This window comes from Vicia villosa, linkage group LG6 (assembly GCF_029867415.1).
Source record: "Vicia villosa cultivar HV-30 ecotype Madison, WI linkage group LG6, Vvil1.0, whole genome shotgun sequence".
NCBI classification, from domain to species: domain Eukaryota; kingdom Viridiplantae; phylum Streptophyta; class Magnoliopsida; order Fabales; family Fabaceae; genus Vicia; species Vicia villosa.
The window spans coordinates 116,019,789-116,036,671 of NC_081185.1; the positions used below are offsets into that span (position 1 = coordinate 116,019,789).

At 32.6% G+C, this 16,883-nt stretch overlaps 1 protein-coding gene across 2 annotated transcripts; it reads left to right on the forward strand.

The window, feature by feature from the left end:
• The first annotated feature begins 5,813 nt into the window (after positions 1-5,813).
• Positions 5,814-14,911, forward strand: LOC131609664 (golgin candidate 3-like). 2 transcript variants are annotated; one of them, XM_058881436.1, is made up of 15 exons: positions 5,814-6,257; positions 7,171-7,269; positions 8,576-8,671; positions 9,263-9,418; positions 9,775-9,913; positions 10,007-10,071; positions 11,013-11,180; positions 11,320-11,433; positions 11,551-11,697; positions 11,983-12,279; positions 12,454-12,519; positions 12,839-13,041; positions 13,235-13,289; positions 14,075-14,260; positions 14,391-14,911. In XM_058881436.1, the coding sequence occupies exons 1-15, from the start codon at positions 6,027-6,029 to the stop codon at positions 14,715-14,717; spliced, it is 2,349 nt and encodes a 782-aa protein (XP_058737419.1). In that variant the 5' UTR covers positions 5,814-6,026; the 3' UTR covers positions 14,718-14,911. The 2 variants fall into 2 exon arrangements, with proteins under 2 accessions (XP_058737419.1, XP_058737420.1); XM_058881437.1 differs by lacking the exon at positions 9,263-9,418.
• Positions 14,912-16,883: the final 1,972 nt, after the last annotated feature.

Consider the following 16,883-nt stretch of genomic DNA (forward strand, 5'->3'; position numbering starts at 1 on the left):
TGGAGGTGAATAGTGTGGTTGTGTGTGTGAGTGTACATAGAGTATTTGAAAAGGTGAGAAATCAAGAGATAGTACAATCATTAGGGGAAATTAATGAAGATCATAATTTTGATTTTAACCAATTCCAAGAAAATAAAACACACTGCTCGAGTGTCATTAGTTATGATTAATAATAAGTATAACTAAGGTTACACATATTAATCATGCCAAGAGACACGTTTGATGTACTCAGATTATGGAAAATCAAACGATTCCCATCTGATCAGAGATGTTTCTGACCAAAAACATCTTCTGATAACTGAGGTTGTGATAAAGATAAACTGACAGCAATATATGAATTTTAAAAATAAAAGAATAACTTCTGACATACCTTTTCACTTACCTCTTTCCTTCTTCAGAATGTGTGTTGATCCTTTTCAGAAGCATTCTGATGATCTGGCTTCTGATGCTTGTGACGCATCCTGATTGTGCTGGCTTCTGAATGTATATGGCTTCTGATCTTCATCTTCTTTGAAATTCCAGAGGGAATTTCGCTTCTCCCATCATACTTATCAAACTCAGCTTTTTCTTTTTCTATGAGCTTGTTTCTGACCACCCAACTGGTTCCAACTAAAAGGATACCTTTAGGTTTCTGAACAAGATCACTATTTTATATATTTTTCTATTTTTATTTATCCTTTTCTTTTTGTTCTGTGAGATCAGAAGGATCAAAACAGATTAAACTACAAGATTTTTCCACATCACGTGTTTATGTGTTTTAAATTCTGTAGCTTTTTGAGCTTCTACAGTATCCTTAATAACGAACACTTATTCTCTTTGGTTTCAGAGCCAATAATCATACCTTCTTGATTACCTCTGAAACCAACAAGGTCTCTAGGCCTAAGTTCCCAATGTTGGAACATACGTCTTTCTCTTGTCGTATGTTTCAAGTAACTATTCCTCTTGAATATCAGAGTCTAGCTCAAGAGCTACTTTTCCCCGTTCTTCATCAGAATCTCTTTCTTCTTTTGAGTTAGAGTCATCCCATGTTGCCATGAGGCCTTTCTTTGCTTTGAACTTCTTCTTGGGCTTGTCTTCTTTTGTGAGCTTTGGACAATCATTCATGTAATGTCCAGGTTCATTGCACTCATAACATATAACTTCTTGGTCATAAGTTCTTCTTTGACCAGATGATCCGCTTCTATCTTTTGATATTCTTGATGCTTGAAATTTGCTCTTTCTATGTTTCCATAGTTGAGTCAATCTTTTGGATATCAGAGACACCTCTTCTGAGGTTCATCTCCTTGAAGCTCAATCTCATGAAATCTCAAAGAACTTATAAGTTCTTCAAGACTAGTATTGTTCAGATCCTTTGGTAGTTTCAAAGCAGTTACCATTGGTCTCCATTTTACAGGCAGACTTTTGATAATCTTCTTAACATGATATGAAGTAGAGTAACCTTTGTCCAAAACCTTAAGTCTTGCAACAAGAATCTGAAATCTTGAAAACATCGTTTCCGCATGTTCATCTTCTTCCATCTTGAAGGCTTCATATCTCTGGATTAGGGCCATAGCCTTTTTCTCCTTAACTTGAGAGTTGCCTTCACGAGTCATCTTGAGAGAATCAAATATGGAGTTTGCCATCTCTTTATCAACGATCTTATCATATTCAACATTGGAAATAACAAATAACAAGATTGACTTGGCTTTGAAGTGATTCTTGTAAGCCTTCTTCAGGTCATCATTCATTGCACTTCTTGCAATCTTGACACCATTTTCATCTACTGGATAACTGTAGCCATCAGCTACCAGATCCCAGAGATCAAACTCAGATTCCATGAAGTATGTTTCTATTATATCCTTCCAATAGTCAAAGTTTTCTCCATCGAACATAGGAGGTTTTGAACTATAATGATCTTTATTCTTATTATCAATAGCACAATTGTTGGTAGAAGTTCATGTGGTTTCAACCATTGTTTTTCACTCAGCCTAGATCGACACTGAACATTGTTAAGTGCTTAATAAAAATTCAATCTCTTTATCACTCCTCAAAACCGGAGCTCTGAGGCCAACTGAAGGTGTGAAAAACACTAGAAAGGGGGGGGGGTGAATAGGGTTTTTAAAACACAAAGCTTTTTATAAAAATATTCCCCTTTCTTGAAACTACATGTTCTTTACTATGGATAATGACAAAAAGATGCAAGAAGGAAAGAACTCAGTATTTTTATACTAGTTCACTTGAGAACTCCCAAGCTAATCCAGTCCACCCTTCCGAGGTGATTTTGCCTCCCTCAATTGAGGAATTAATCCATTATAACCGAACCGATTACAATCGCACGAGCCAAACCCTGTGACTAACGACCTACACAGATAACCTTTGTGACTAAAACCTGCACAGGGTTTTGTGGATGTGGTGGCTTAATGTTGTTGGATTTGGGTGTGGTTACAATGTTGTTGGGTTTGGTACAATTGTGGGTTGGTTTTTGGGCGTATGATGTAGCTCTTTGGTGTGGGTTGACCAAATATTGCTCTTGAGCCAGACACAAATTTGTAAAAATTGATGTATACCAACACATATAATGCATAGTTGGTCTCACAACTTCCGGGCTGATTGGATCGGTTAAGAGATCGTTATTATTTTACCGGTGGTCGTTTGGGTGAGCGGGACGGGGACGGAAAAATACGGTTCCAATCGCTGTGTAATTCATTTTTCAAGTAATATTATTATAAGTTGTTTTTATTTCAATTTATTAATTATTTATTTTATTATTTTTTTTTTATAAAAATCACTTAAAACAACTGAGTAGCCGGACTAAATGACTACTGCATGCAACAACTACATGCATGCGCCACAATGAATGACTTGACAGAAGAGCCACATGCTCCTCTAGCAAGCCATTCAATGTAATTAACGAACAATATTGTAAAATCAAATATAATTTATCTTTTCAATACAAGTTTAATTGGGTTTCTTAATTTGCGTGAAATGTCTAAAAAGTCTTATAATTTGAGACAAAGAGTTACTAGTCTTAGCTCATAAAACCAAAATCTTTTGATATAATTTTTTTTCTCAAAAAATAAAAAACTTTATTATTATTATTATTATTATTATTGTTATTATAAATATATTATTATTATTATTATTATCATCATTATCATTATTATTATTATTATCATCATTATTATTATTAGACTTAAATTGTCAGTTGGTCCCTGTAAGTCAGTGTGTTTTTGATTTTCGTCTATGTATCTTTTTTTTTCTTGGGAATGATCCCTCAATGTTAAAATCTTTTTGATTTTAGTCTATAAAGTTAAAATCCGCAGGAAAATTCGCAGGAAACATGCAGATTTTTCTGTGAATTTTAGTTTTAAAGACTAAATCCGAAAGAAATTCAATATTTAAGGACTTTATCCAAGAAAAAAAAAACACATTGACAAAAACTAAAAACACGCTAACTTACATGGAACAAAAAACTATTTAAGCTTTATTATTTTTATCATTATTATTATTATTTATTATTATTATTATTATTATTTTTATATTTATTTTTATTTATTATTATTATTTATTGTTTGGAAGAATAACAATTATTATTATTATTCTTTTTATTTTTTAATTTTTATTTTTATTATTATTATTTTTTATCATTAGTATTATTATAATAATAATAATAATAATAATAATTATTATTATTATTATTATTATTATTATTATTATTATTAGGCTTAAATGCAGTTTTGGTCCCCCTATATTCAATTTGATAACTTTTTAGTCCCCTTTAAAAAAAAATCACTAAATCTTGCCATGTCATTAAAAAATCACTAATAAATAATTTCAATTATTAATTAAAAGTATTAGCCCTTCAATATTGGGCCACTAATTAAATACTTTCAATTATTTTATTTTAAAAAATAAAAGGTATTATTTATTCATTAATCTCAAATATCTGTATTTCAATTTATGTTCATCAATCATCATTCCTCATGTGTATCTCAGACACAAACCCAGAATTACTTATCATCCATCAAGCTTTTCAACCCCATTTTTCATCACCTACTTAATCAGCATATTCTCTCTCGGAAAGTAAACAGAAAAAGAAAGGATTTTTCTTCTCAATCTCTCCTCTCATAGTTCACTATTATTGCAAACAAATGAAACACTAAATCAGATCTGAATGTTGATGGAGTCAAAATTAGACAACAACACCAAAGAAATGAAACACTAAAATAGATATGAATATTCCTGATTTCGATTCCATCTATTTCAAAGTTGTTGATTTTGGAGATTTTATGTTTAATTTTTTATGAGCTTGAAACTACCAAATAGAAAAATAAGCAGAAATTGTAGCAGACTATTTTGATTAAGAGGAAAAGATTTACTCAAATGTTGTGGAATATAGAAAAAATATTTAGACTAAGGAAGAGATTTTTGTTGTTGTTGTTGATGTTATCGGAGATAAAAAGGAAGAGATTTTTTGAGTTTAATTAAACCCAAATTGGTGAATATGGTGAGTTTATTTAGACCTAAAGCTTGGTATCGCTTGCTTGCTTCATCCAGTGTAAGAACATGTCTGCATTCAGCAAGGGAAGTTAAAATTTCTCCTCTCAACAACGCGTCATCATGAATTCCTCTTAGATTAGGATCCCAACCAAGCTTCCTGCAAAGCAATATTAAATAGAAATGTAATACTAGCACAAATACTTTAATTCCTCAATAATTCGTTAAATGCAAATAAGAATTTAAGAGAATTTAAGAAATCAATTAAATTTCAGAAAAAAATATTAAAGAGAATTTAATTTTAATGATTTGTAAAAGGCTATCAAAATTAATTTTGAGTCTTTTTTTAATTTTTTTTATACTTAATCATTTATAATGTTATTTTATATAAACTATATTTTTTTAAATATTTTTTGGATTTTAGTGACATGGCATGATTAAAAACTTGACAAGTTAGACCATTTACAATGGGGGTGTTGAAAAAATTATTCAATAGTTGAATGTCTACAATGGTTTGTTGAATGAGGTGTTTAATGTGATGTGGATTAATTGGTGTTGAAAAGATTCAACATGTTGAATGAGAAAAAAGTGGGGCCACATGCAACACTTTACACAATTTTATTGGTTGTTGTGATTATTTAGATTTTATTTTCTTTTAATCATTTAAAATTAATTATTTCATAGTAAATAAATTTTTTATTTATTTTTATTTTTATCAAAATTCATTATTTTTTTCCTCTATAAATAGAGACTTGGTTCATTTGATTTGGACTCATAAAAAAAAATTCACTTTTAATTGATAATAGATATTAATATATAATCATAAAAACAAAACTTTAAAAGAAAATAAGAATATGATGTGGGGTAGGGTGTTGAATTTTATTAAACAAAACCATTGTAGTGAAAAAAAATTGAATAGGTGTTGAATTATTAGGTGGAAGAGAGAGAAGATGATGTAGAAGATAAAAAGTGAAAAAGTAAAGTGTTGAATAATGTAACCATTGTACATAGTCTTATAAGTTGAGATGCCACATCTGCAAATGAGTCTGCCATGTCAAGGGGGACAGCAAAAAACCATGAAATATAATAAATGGGGACTAAAAAGCTGGTTTTTTTTAAAGGGGACTAAAAAGTTATCAAATTGAATATAGGGGACCAAAACTGCATTTAAGCCTTATTATTATTATTATTATTATTATTATTATTATTATTATTATTATTATTATTATTATTATTATTATTATTATTATTATTATTATTATTATTATTATTATTATTATTATTATTATTATTATTATATATGTTTATTTATTTTATTTTTTTGGAAGAATAACGATTGAACTTTCAATAAAAAAAGAAGGAAAAACGATTACGGAAAAATTGCATTGCTATGGAAACGCTGATATAGATTCGAAGTCGAGATCCAGCGCAAATTGCAGTGGGTGTAACTTCACCGAATCACAGATTCAACAACAACCAACAACTGATTCAATCAATTTCAAATATCCTTCTAAACTCAGATTCATCGATTTGATTTAGGGTTTTGAATCATGTGGAGCACCATTGCCAATTTGAAGGAGAACTTGAACAAGATTGCCCTCGATGTTCACCACGCCGACGATGATGAAGACGACGTCGATTTAGCTTCGTACGGATTCCAAGCCGACGGCGAGAGTCCTTCCGTCTCCGATCGCCGGAATTCTCGTGGCTCCGTGCACTCCAATTCGATTCATAGATCGCCGGCTCCAAACGGAAATACAGATGATTCTTATGGTTCCGAGGTATGCATCATGAAATTCGCGAAAAAGTGGCTTAAGTTGCTGTTGTCGGTGCCGTTTAGCTTCTGAACTATATCTAGCATTGTGTGATTGTGAATTCTGTACAAGTAGTTGTATTGCAGAGATTTCAAATTAGAATTGAAAGTCAAAACAGATTAACAATTCGCAGGGTTTAATTAATGATTGGTGTTATTGAATGCCATGCTTCAAGATTATTGAATGCATGTTATACTGAGGCGTAGAAAATAAATTTTGCTGGCTTCAAGATTCTCACTGGCAACAAAATTTCTCAACCTCAGTCCTCAGCATATGTAGTCTGTGAAAAATTTCGTATGTGCAAGTGCAACTTTTCCCTATGTTACTAGTGTTTGTCTTGGATCCGAGGGAGTTATCATTTTATACGCCATATGGCTATCTCTTTTCCTGCTCAAACATAGATTGCGAGAAATTCCATCTGTATGAATAAGATCTTCTTAATATGCTGTCATGTAGTGTTTAGAGTGCTTGGATTGGTCTAGGATATTAATAACACAACTATTAAGTTTACAGCCCATACATCTGTCTATGTTCGTATTCATATGATTTCATCTCTGTGGATAGTGTTAGTTGCTGGTGTTAAGTTTTGTTTGTTTATATGTTTTTTGTCGTCCATTATCTGAAGTGGGTAGTTTTGTTCATCATTAGGGTGAAATGGTGACTATAACCAACTAGTAAGTAATGTTTCAATCCACTTCTCTTTTCTTAACAGAAGGTTCATGCTTGAGTTACTTTAGAGATTTTTTTACCCAATGCATGAGATTGTTATGTATTATTAATTTATTTGGTGTTTGTCCTTTATATTTTCCCTTGAATCCTCTAGTTAAATATGGTACGTTGATTAAAATTGTCTTTTTAAATTTTATGGTATTTCTTGTAGATAGAGCAATATAGAGCAGAAATCACGAGACTTCAAGCATCTGAAGCGGAAATTAAAGCACTATCAGTTAATTACGCAGCTCTATTAAAAGAAAAAGAGGTACAGCTAGCTGTCACTTTTCTACGCACTGGTAATATATCAATTATTTTTATGTTCCTTCTAATGTTGGAGCTTCTTAATGTTCAGTTTCAGCTGTTGGGCAGCATTAACCATTCTTTTTAAACTTGTTATGGACCTTGTATTGTTTTGCAAACAAAAACAGTCAACCCATATTCTATTTACACTTGGTGGGTTTGCCACATGCCATTGTGTTCTATTATCCAACAAAAGTTTATGAAAATTGTTAATACATTTAAATAATTTGTGTTCATCTACTTATCATGAAGTTGCCTCTCGTTTGTCCCGTTTTCACTTGATACTCTGTTGGTGTTCTTCTCACATTACCGCACAGACCTTAGTTAAATTTGCATTATCTTCCCCTCAATATATGCTCTAACTTTCCCGTGGATAATGTAATTCCAAAGTTTTATATGTCTCCTTTTAATCTACCCTATTCTCATCTTTGCTACAGTACACTTATTTTTTTCTCTCAAGTCATATCGCGTTTCACTGCGGTTGTTATATAATCTGTAGTTGTCCGGTAATTACCCTTTTCTATTTTTAAATGTATATTTTCATCCACAAATTATGATTAACTTGAACATTTTTTGATGCCATCCATTCAACCTGAATCCTTCTGCTAGCTGTCCCCATTAATCTTTTTTCCCATCACATTGTAAGATGGATCGAAGTCACAAATTCAACTGTACATCTAGCGGTATGATGTAATCCCCAATCAGGACCTTATATCATACTCCCTCCGGTCTCGAATATAAGCAACACAATTTTTTTTCTTTGGTCTTAATATAAGCAAAAGTCACCTATAATTAGTACATTCAATGTCATTATTCCAAATATAACCCTACTTTCTTTCATATTTCTATGTTTTTAACGATTTCCAAAGCAAAAAGTAGGGGTAAAAATAGAAAGAGTGTAACACTTAAATGCATTTAGACATTTTTCTTAAAGGGTGTTTTTTTTTGTTAAGTTGCTTATATATGAGACCGGAGAGAGTATTTGTTTAAAATAAGATGAACTCAGCTGCAATTTACCATTTGAAAATAAAATAAATATATCTGTGCATCTCAATCTGTTGCTTCTTTCTAAAACTCTGAGTCTTGATATTCTCTTCACCCAAACAAAAAGATTTTTTTATTTGCTTCAATGTGCTATAGATTATATCTCATCATGCAATCTTTCTCTTGAAGAAGTATCAAACATTCCATTAATGGCCTATGTATTAATTTGTGATTCTTTAATTCTAAGCATTTGGTAAGTTTACTATTCAACCATTTTAACTTTGCAGGATCACATCATTAGACTGAATAAAGAAAATGGCTCGTTAAAACAGAATTTAGAGGCTTCAAGTCCTGCATCTTCAAATGGCAACTACAAAGTCAAGGTAATCCTATATTTAGATTCAAACTTTATTTATAAGAATTTAATGTTTGTGTTTAGCTACATAAATTTTAAATTTAACTATCAATTTAGTCCCTAAACTAGGTAAATATAATAAGCTGTCCCTAAAGAATATAAAAACCAACTTCCTTGTAAACTGTCATAGTTATTAATCGGCAGTGGGTTTGACCAGTTTCTTTGCAGAACTTTAATTACAGTTATTTCCTTAGTTTTAGGATCGAAAAGCAATGAAGTATTTTTTTATAGCGTGCAATTTATTCTCTTACGGGATGATGCAATTGATTATAAAGCTTAACTCTTCATTTAGAGGTTTACCCTTATCAATCTTTGACATAGAATTATTGTTGTGGCTTCTAGTTACAGCAAAGCCAATAGTTTTCTTTAAAATGTTATTTGACCTCAACGTTGGATCAATGTAAATAATAAGAAATATGAATTCTTCTGGCTAGTTGATCTATGTCTTTATAAACTAGGGCTGATTAGAAACAGAGAAAAAAAATCTGTTTATATTGTTGACTCATCTCGTACAACTTTATAAAAAAGTGAGAAACCATGGTTGCATATATTTATGCAGGGAAGCAATGACCAGTCATCTAGTCGACAACATAGGTTTGCAACTCAAACGAAAAACCGTTATGCTACAAACAACGGAACCATGCCTACTTTGGAATCCAATGCAATTCCAAGTAACATGGTATCTAACCATTCAAACTTACAAGAAAAGGACAAGGTATTGACAATTTAGTTTTTTTGGCTATTCATTAGTTATGAACTAACATATCATTGACCATTACGTGGTATTCATGACAACTTAGTTTTTCTTTTTGTTTTTCATCAGCCTAGTATGATTTTGATCAAGAACTTTTTGTTCTTCTATCCCAAGTCCATGTTCACTTTCATTTAGTCCCCGCATGTAGTGCACCTTCTATAGAAAATGAGCATATATCTTAATTTGACTTTTCTATTTCTATAATTTGAAAACTTATTTTTTTGTCTAATCATTTTGATTGAGACTTTTGATAGGATATATATTTTTATTTTTTAGTGATGAGTGAACTTGACAACAGATGTATGAATGCCTTCTAGGAGCTAGCAGATTCGGTAGAAGGAAAAAGTAGCCCCACAGTAGCAACACAAGTACCACATACTCATGAGATACAAAAGTTGAAGTTGGAACTGCAGCAAGAACGAGATAAATTGGCAAACATTCAGCTACAATTCCACGGTATTTATCTGCATATGGAATATCTTGATTGAATCACCATTTGTATGTTCAAATAGAAACTGATAATAAATCTAATTCTTTCTCCACTGCCAGAGGAACAGAAATTGAACAAGTCTTTCCAAGAGGAGCTTAAATTATTAAAATTGGAAAGAGACAAAGTAAGTTCATATAAGCATAGATGTAAATTTGATGTTCAACACCTTTATTTCATAAGTAGTTTACAATGTGAGATCACTATTGACATAAAGACTTGATAAACAGATGTACTGTGAAATGAATGTCATGTTTTACTGTGTTCTGTAGTCTAGTCTAGGATATCTACTTGTAATTTTTTTTGTATTTTGATATTTACTACTTTTAACAAACAATACACAAAGTTATAAAGCAAACAATCCAAATCAATTCTTTTCAGGAAGTTATCTGGTGTAGGAATATATGTAAATAACATTTGATGGACATAATAATGACAAATTATCAGCAGATGAGTTAATAGCACAATTAGTTCTGCCCACCCAGCTTTCCCTCCAGATCCCTATAAGGAAAACGGGCTTATCTTCAATCTAGAGAAGATAGGCTGCCTTGATATTATGAATTGAGATAGCAATCGGAGTTGAGATCTCCTATTTTTATTTGTTTGTGAATGAAATATCACAAATTGATATTAAATTAAGAAAAAAAAAAGGAAGAAAATCCAATAACAGTTTTATAAAGGAAGAAGTTTAAAATATATATTTGTAGAGAACTGAAGAATATATTTGCATGGATTCACGAGAATGATAGGACTAGAAAGTACAAGAGAACACAATATCTTTTTCCAATGCTTCAAAGTTCAAACTCTCAATATCAATATTTCTGTGTATATGAGAGGACTTTTTATGTGAGTATATGTGTGTATGTGCACGCGTGTGTAAACGCAAAGTAATAATTTGACCATTTTCTTGGTTGTTTTTTTCTTAATAACTTTAATTGCATCGTTGAGTAATAGATACATCCTTTCAAGGAATAACGATGCTGGTTTGTTTTATAGATTTGTAACCTGATGAGTTGTGTTATAATTTTTTAACTATCTAACCCCTTTATGTATTACTGTTGTTTGAAGACTACAGATGAGGTGAGGCAATTACATAATGAGTTGAATGAAAAAGTATCAGAAATAAAACGTCTGCAATTGGAGTTGACTAGACAGGAAGGTGAAGAAGCAGGCAATGCTATGGATAGCTCTAAACGACTAATAGAAACTTTAGAGAAGGAAAACAGTACTCTTAAGGTTTGTAGATAATGCATTACTTTATTTTCCCATAATATAAAATGTTAACCATCTTATCAATCAAAACTTGAAATAGTTGTTTTTTGATTTTGTGCTCTCGACTGCACTCTAATTTATCCTATCTTCACATTGTTAATAGATGGAAAAAAGTGAACTTGAGGCTGCACTCAAAGTAAGTAGGGCGTCTTTCCATGATAAGAAGTCACCCGATGCTTCTCAAATCCAGAATAGGGATTCAAGTACTGTCAGTGATGTGAGCCCAAACTTCATATTAATATTTACTTTTCAATTTGTCCTTAAAGCGCCATGCTAATAACTGTCGTCTTTATTCTCTTTCATGGGGATTGGTGAAATTGGCTTTTGGTAACAGTTGTCAGATCCCTCCAAAAGTTTCCCTGGAAAAGAAGAGATGGAGATATCCTTACAGAAGATGAGTAATGAGTTGAAGAAAACACAACAGGAGAGGGACAAAGCAGTACAAGGATTGACCCGCCTTAAACAACATTTGTTAGAGAAGGTTTCATTTTTTAATTATTACATTTATCTGTTGAAGCAAGATTAATGATGAATGAATGTGATATTCAACTTTCAAGACTAGAAAATGTTCCTACCTATCTTTATCTTTTTATAGTTTTCATCTCATAAGTTTTTGTTTCCCCCTCCATTATATAGTTAATTATTGTCTCCGTAATTTTATAATGAGTGTGCATGAACTACAATTGCTTATAGATCAAATATGAATTTAGCATGTCAGTCTTTCAGCATCAGACTAAATATTTTCATCTCGATGCTATTCCTTTAGGAAAATGAAGAGTCAGAAAAAATGGACGAGGATACCAAAATCATTGAAGAGCTACGGGATAGTAACAATTACTTAAAGGCTCAAATATCACATCTCGAGAGAGTTCTGAAGCAAGCTACTTCAGATCAGGAGAAACTGAAGATGGCAAACAGCAGTGAAGTTCTGAAGTCGAGAGAAGTCATTGATGACTTGAACAAAAAGCTTACAAACTGTATAAGCACAATAGATGCCAAAAATGTTGAACTGATAAATTTGCAGACAGCTCTTGGACAGTATTATGCTGAAATTGAAGCTAAGGTTGTTTTTAGATTTTTTTATTATTACAAATTTTATGCCATGAATTGAGTTGTTAACACCCCTAATATTCCCACTCACCTTTTATATTTTTCTGTCAATATCTTCGCACCTGTCTGTCTGCTTATTGATACACCGAGTAAGCTTATATCTGCTGTTAAATTTTATTTCCTGAAGGAATATCTAGAAGGAGAGTTGGCTCGTGCAAGGGAAGAAACAGCTAGTCTTTCTCAACTGTTGAAAGTATGAATCTATCTCACTTTTGCTAAATTAATATACGTTCAACTTATGCATTGTTGAAAATTTGAATTGAACAGCAATTGGATCTTTGCTGTTTGTAACATAAGTATTTGAGTTTTTGTATCATGTTGTACTCTATGTTTTAAACTTTATCTTTTGCTTAAAATTTAACACATCTTGTATTATTTTCCATCATCCCTGATAATTTTGCTTACTATATTGACATTGTGTATCGTTTTTTCAACTCCAAAGGATATTAAGTCAACTTGTTGGTGTTTAAAATTAAGTAGCATATTATTTTAAATGGATATGTTATTGCCAGGATGCAGATTCTAGAGCAGATATATTGAGGGGTGAAAAAGAAGAAATTTTAGCCAAGCTCTCTCATTCTGAGAAGGTACAATCAGAATGGAGAAGTAGAGTAAGCAAGATTGAGGAAGAAAATGCAAAATTGAGACGAGCTCTTGAACAGAGTATGACACGGCTAAATAGAATGTCAGTGGATTCTGATTTTCTTGTTGACAGGTTGTCATGTTTTTCTTCTGAGTAAAATTTCTATAGTAGAACATTATGATATCGTTCGACCAATGTAGCCCCTCCCAGTCTACGAGAAAGCTGTATTTACAAAAAATAAAAAATAAGCTAGGAACTTTTTTTTCTTATAATGTTTCCGTTTTTGAGAATAAATTATTTACTGGTTTTAATTGTATTTTGACAGGCGCATTGTGATAAAACTCCTTATAACTTATTTCCAGAGAAACCACAGCAAAGAGGTATTAAGTGTTCCAATTGTAGTAGTTATGTTGTATACATTTTTCAGCACTGAAGCCCTTTCCTTTAATTCTTCTGTAACAACGATATTTGTGTGTATGTGATAACTGATAAGTATAAAAGAACTTGGGGGATCCCACCTAAAAACTAGCTATCAAAGGGAGAAAACCAAACCACTTAAATACTCCACCGTGCATCCCATACTGTTCGATGTGGTATTTGGGGGGAGAACCAAACCACTTAAATACTCCACCGAGCATCACATACTACTCGAAGTTAGACTTCGGCACCACGTTATAACCGAACTCCTATCAGTACGTGGCGCGCCCTTTTGTGACGGGGGAGAGAAATTAAGGACTCAGTTTTAATACTATTTGCCGAGTTAGTTTATGGTTGCTAGATTGTCCAAGAAAACTAGTATATGACTATATGGCCAGATCCATGAGGATGCCCACATCTATGTGAAAATAGGATAACCAGGCTAAGATAGGATTTTAAGAAGTTACAGTGTTAGTTGATGTTTTAAGAACCATTTAACTTGTGAAGGTTATAAAATTATGTGAAAATAGGATAACCATGCTAGGATAGGGTTTTAAGAAGTTGGTGTTATTTGATGTTTTAAGAACCATTTAACTTGTGAAGGTTATATGTTCTCCAGTTTTTATGTTTACTTTTGGCTGTATATATTTTGGTTCCTTCCCTCAACTTTTACTCCCAATGCTGTGTTCTTTTACCTGATTAGTATTGCTCAAAAGATGTTTTCATGGAGTTTTTGATGTTGGGATAGGTTTTGGACCTAATGGTTCGTATGCTGGGGTTCTCTAATGAGGACAAGCAAAGGATAGGCCTTGCTCAACAAGGTCCAGGAAAAGGTGTTGTCCGTGGTGTTCTTGGGTTGCCTGGCCGCCTGGTTGGAGGCATCTTAGGAGGAAGTTCATCTGAATCAGCTGTAAATGTGGGATCTGATAACCAGGTAATTTCTTCTCTGGTACTAGTATATTTTCCCCTTTGGTGCACTTCATTTGTTTTTCTGCGGGGGTTTCACTTAGAAAGTAAGGTGCCAAAGATAAATTCAGATTTGAACAAGTATTTTTCCCCTTCAGTCCTTTGCAGATATGTGGGTTGATTTCCTTCTCAAGGAAACAGAAGAAAGAGAAAAGAGGGAGATGTCTGGAAGCACAGGTGAACCCATGGGTGATTCACGTGATAAAACTACAAATACTAATTCTGCTTCTTCACCACCACCACCTTCAAATCAGAGGTTTAGTACTGGAAATGCACCAATCAGTTCTCCTACTAATCAGAATTCCAGTCCTCCCTCTCGTGGATATTTTCAGCATTCTGAACAAATTGGTTCAGAATTCTCAACAGTTCCCCTTACATATTCAGATAGCAGAACAACTAGTGCAAAACTTCTTCCTAGATACTAATATTTTTTTGAATGTAATTACTCAAAGGTAGATATCATTGTTATACTATAGGCATGCAATCTTGTTCAATCAATTCTTTAACATAAATGAGTGTATTATATTCAAAAGTTTCACAAGATTTTTTTTTTTTTTCAAGACCTTCATAATCTCTTGTGATACTTGCATCATGATATACATATATAGCTTGTTGGTTCCGCGTCTATGTTTTTAAATTCACATTAGCTGTGCCAGGTTTTGCAAATTTTTTTAAACATATTCAATTAATTAGAAGGGGGTTGTCCGGAGGTGCAATTTTGTAATAATTTCATATGTACCACATTTCTTTGTAAGTAAGACACACCATATTTTTTCATAATTTAGTTGAGAGACGCATCTCTAAACTTTGTAATCACCCCTTTAAGCAATAAAGTTTGACATTTTTAAAGAAATACAATGATTTAATAGGTCATGCATAATAATAAGTATACTATCTATCATAATAAATAGTTATCAATTAAATCATACACTGATCTAATAAGATTAAAGTGCCATATATTAGAATCAATCCATCATTCATAATACTATCAAAATAGAAATTACAAACCATAATACTATTCATAATCTCAAACAAATACTATCAAACGCTATTGGGTATATCTGACCACCCCATGTTCCTTCTCTGTCTCTTGTACTGCAATGTTGTTTGTTTCTCAAATAGAATGACATATGTGGGGACCCTCACAAAAGTGCCTTCCAAAAGTCTCCCATATATATCCCCTCCTGCAATGACCTCTATATGATAAAATGTAGGTAATACATCAACGACATAATCTGTCCTAGTTTGCAAACGCTCTAATATCTCATAATGAGCTTACCTAAGTGGATCTACGTGAGCATCTGGTGCCATGTAATGATGTGACACTCTGAAATACCTTGAATGTAGTTGAATGCTGAACTCCATTCGTGAGGGCTACTTTACTTCGAGCTTTAGCTGGTATCAGATGATTATATAAATCATCATAGATCACATCTACATCTCTGTGGACCATAGTGGAAGGAGCAAACACATAAGAGCCTCTTCGAACAACATATGGATACGCGAACTAACACATGACTCTCTCAGGCAGATGTGGATATATCAGACGTGACCCACAAAACAACCATTTAGAGTAGAAGGATTTGTTATCCAAGGTACGCGTCTGGTAGTGATCGTCATACGGTGTGTAACATATTCCTACAATGTGGTCAAGAAACACTCTGAAGGACTCAATCGCCTAATTTCCTCTGAGCGGGATGAATGCGGAAGCATATGGTTTATCCTCAGTATAATAATCAACATATGACCAAAGATACGTAAAAAAGTTAGCGGATGTATGCTTGGAAATGGTACAAATGAAATATCAGTAATGACGTAACATAATTGAAAATTTGTTCAAGTCAAATTACAAAAGCCTTAGAGCATTAAAGATTACAAAATTATTCCACCTCTTCTCTAGACTTCCCGTCCTTTTCGGTCTCCTCCTGATCACTAATAATTTCTCCATCAATAACTTTATTCCGTGGGTACATCTTATTTTGAGGAATCTCAATGTCCGGAGACAAGACATCAACTTGGTTGCAAACATTTTAGAAAGTATCAAAGATTCCCTTAATACTAGGTAAGGCAAATAAATTTGGCCCCGGTCAGCCCCGACCGTCCCGCTTTGAATTTAACAGGAAAAAACTAATTTAATTGAGAGCGGGTGCGGGAAAAGCATGATTTTTAATTACGGGGGCAGAGAATGCTAGTACTTGCCCTGTCTATTAAATTTGATTTATTACCTTTGTTTTTAATAATTGTATTACTTATTTATACTTAATCCTAAAATATCAAGATTATTAGAATTATTATCTATTTTTTTGAAAATATAAATTAAATAAAAATGATCAAGCATTATGATTATTTCTAAAATGACCAATTATTTAGTTTAATTATTGATTTTTATTGCTATAGAAAAATATGCATTTTAAAAAAATTACAATTTATGTGGGCGGGACGGGGCAAGGAAACCCGTTCATCGCCGGGGGCAGGACTGGTTCTGGGAGGCAAGGGTGGGACTAAAACATGTGAAAAGCGGTCTCCAATATCAACTCTAAGTGTTAGAAAGGCTTTGAATATATGCAGCGTCTTGCTTTGTGACACAAGGC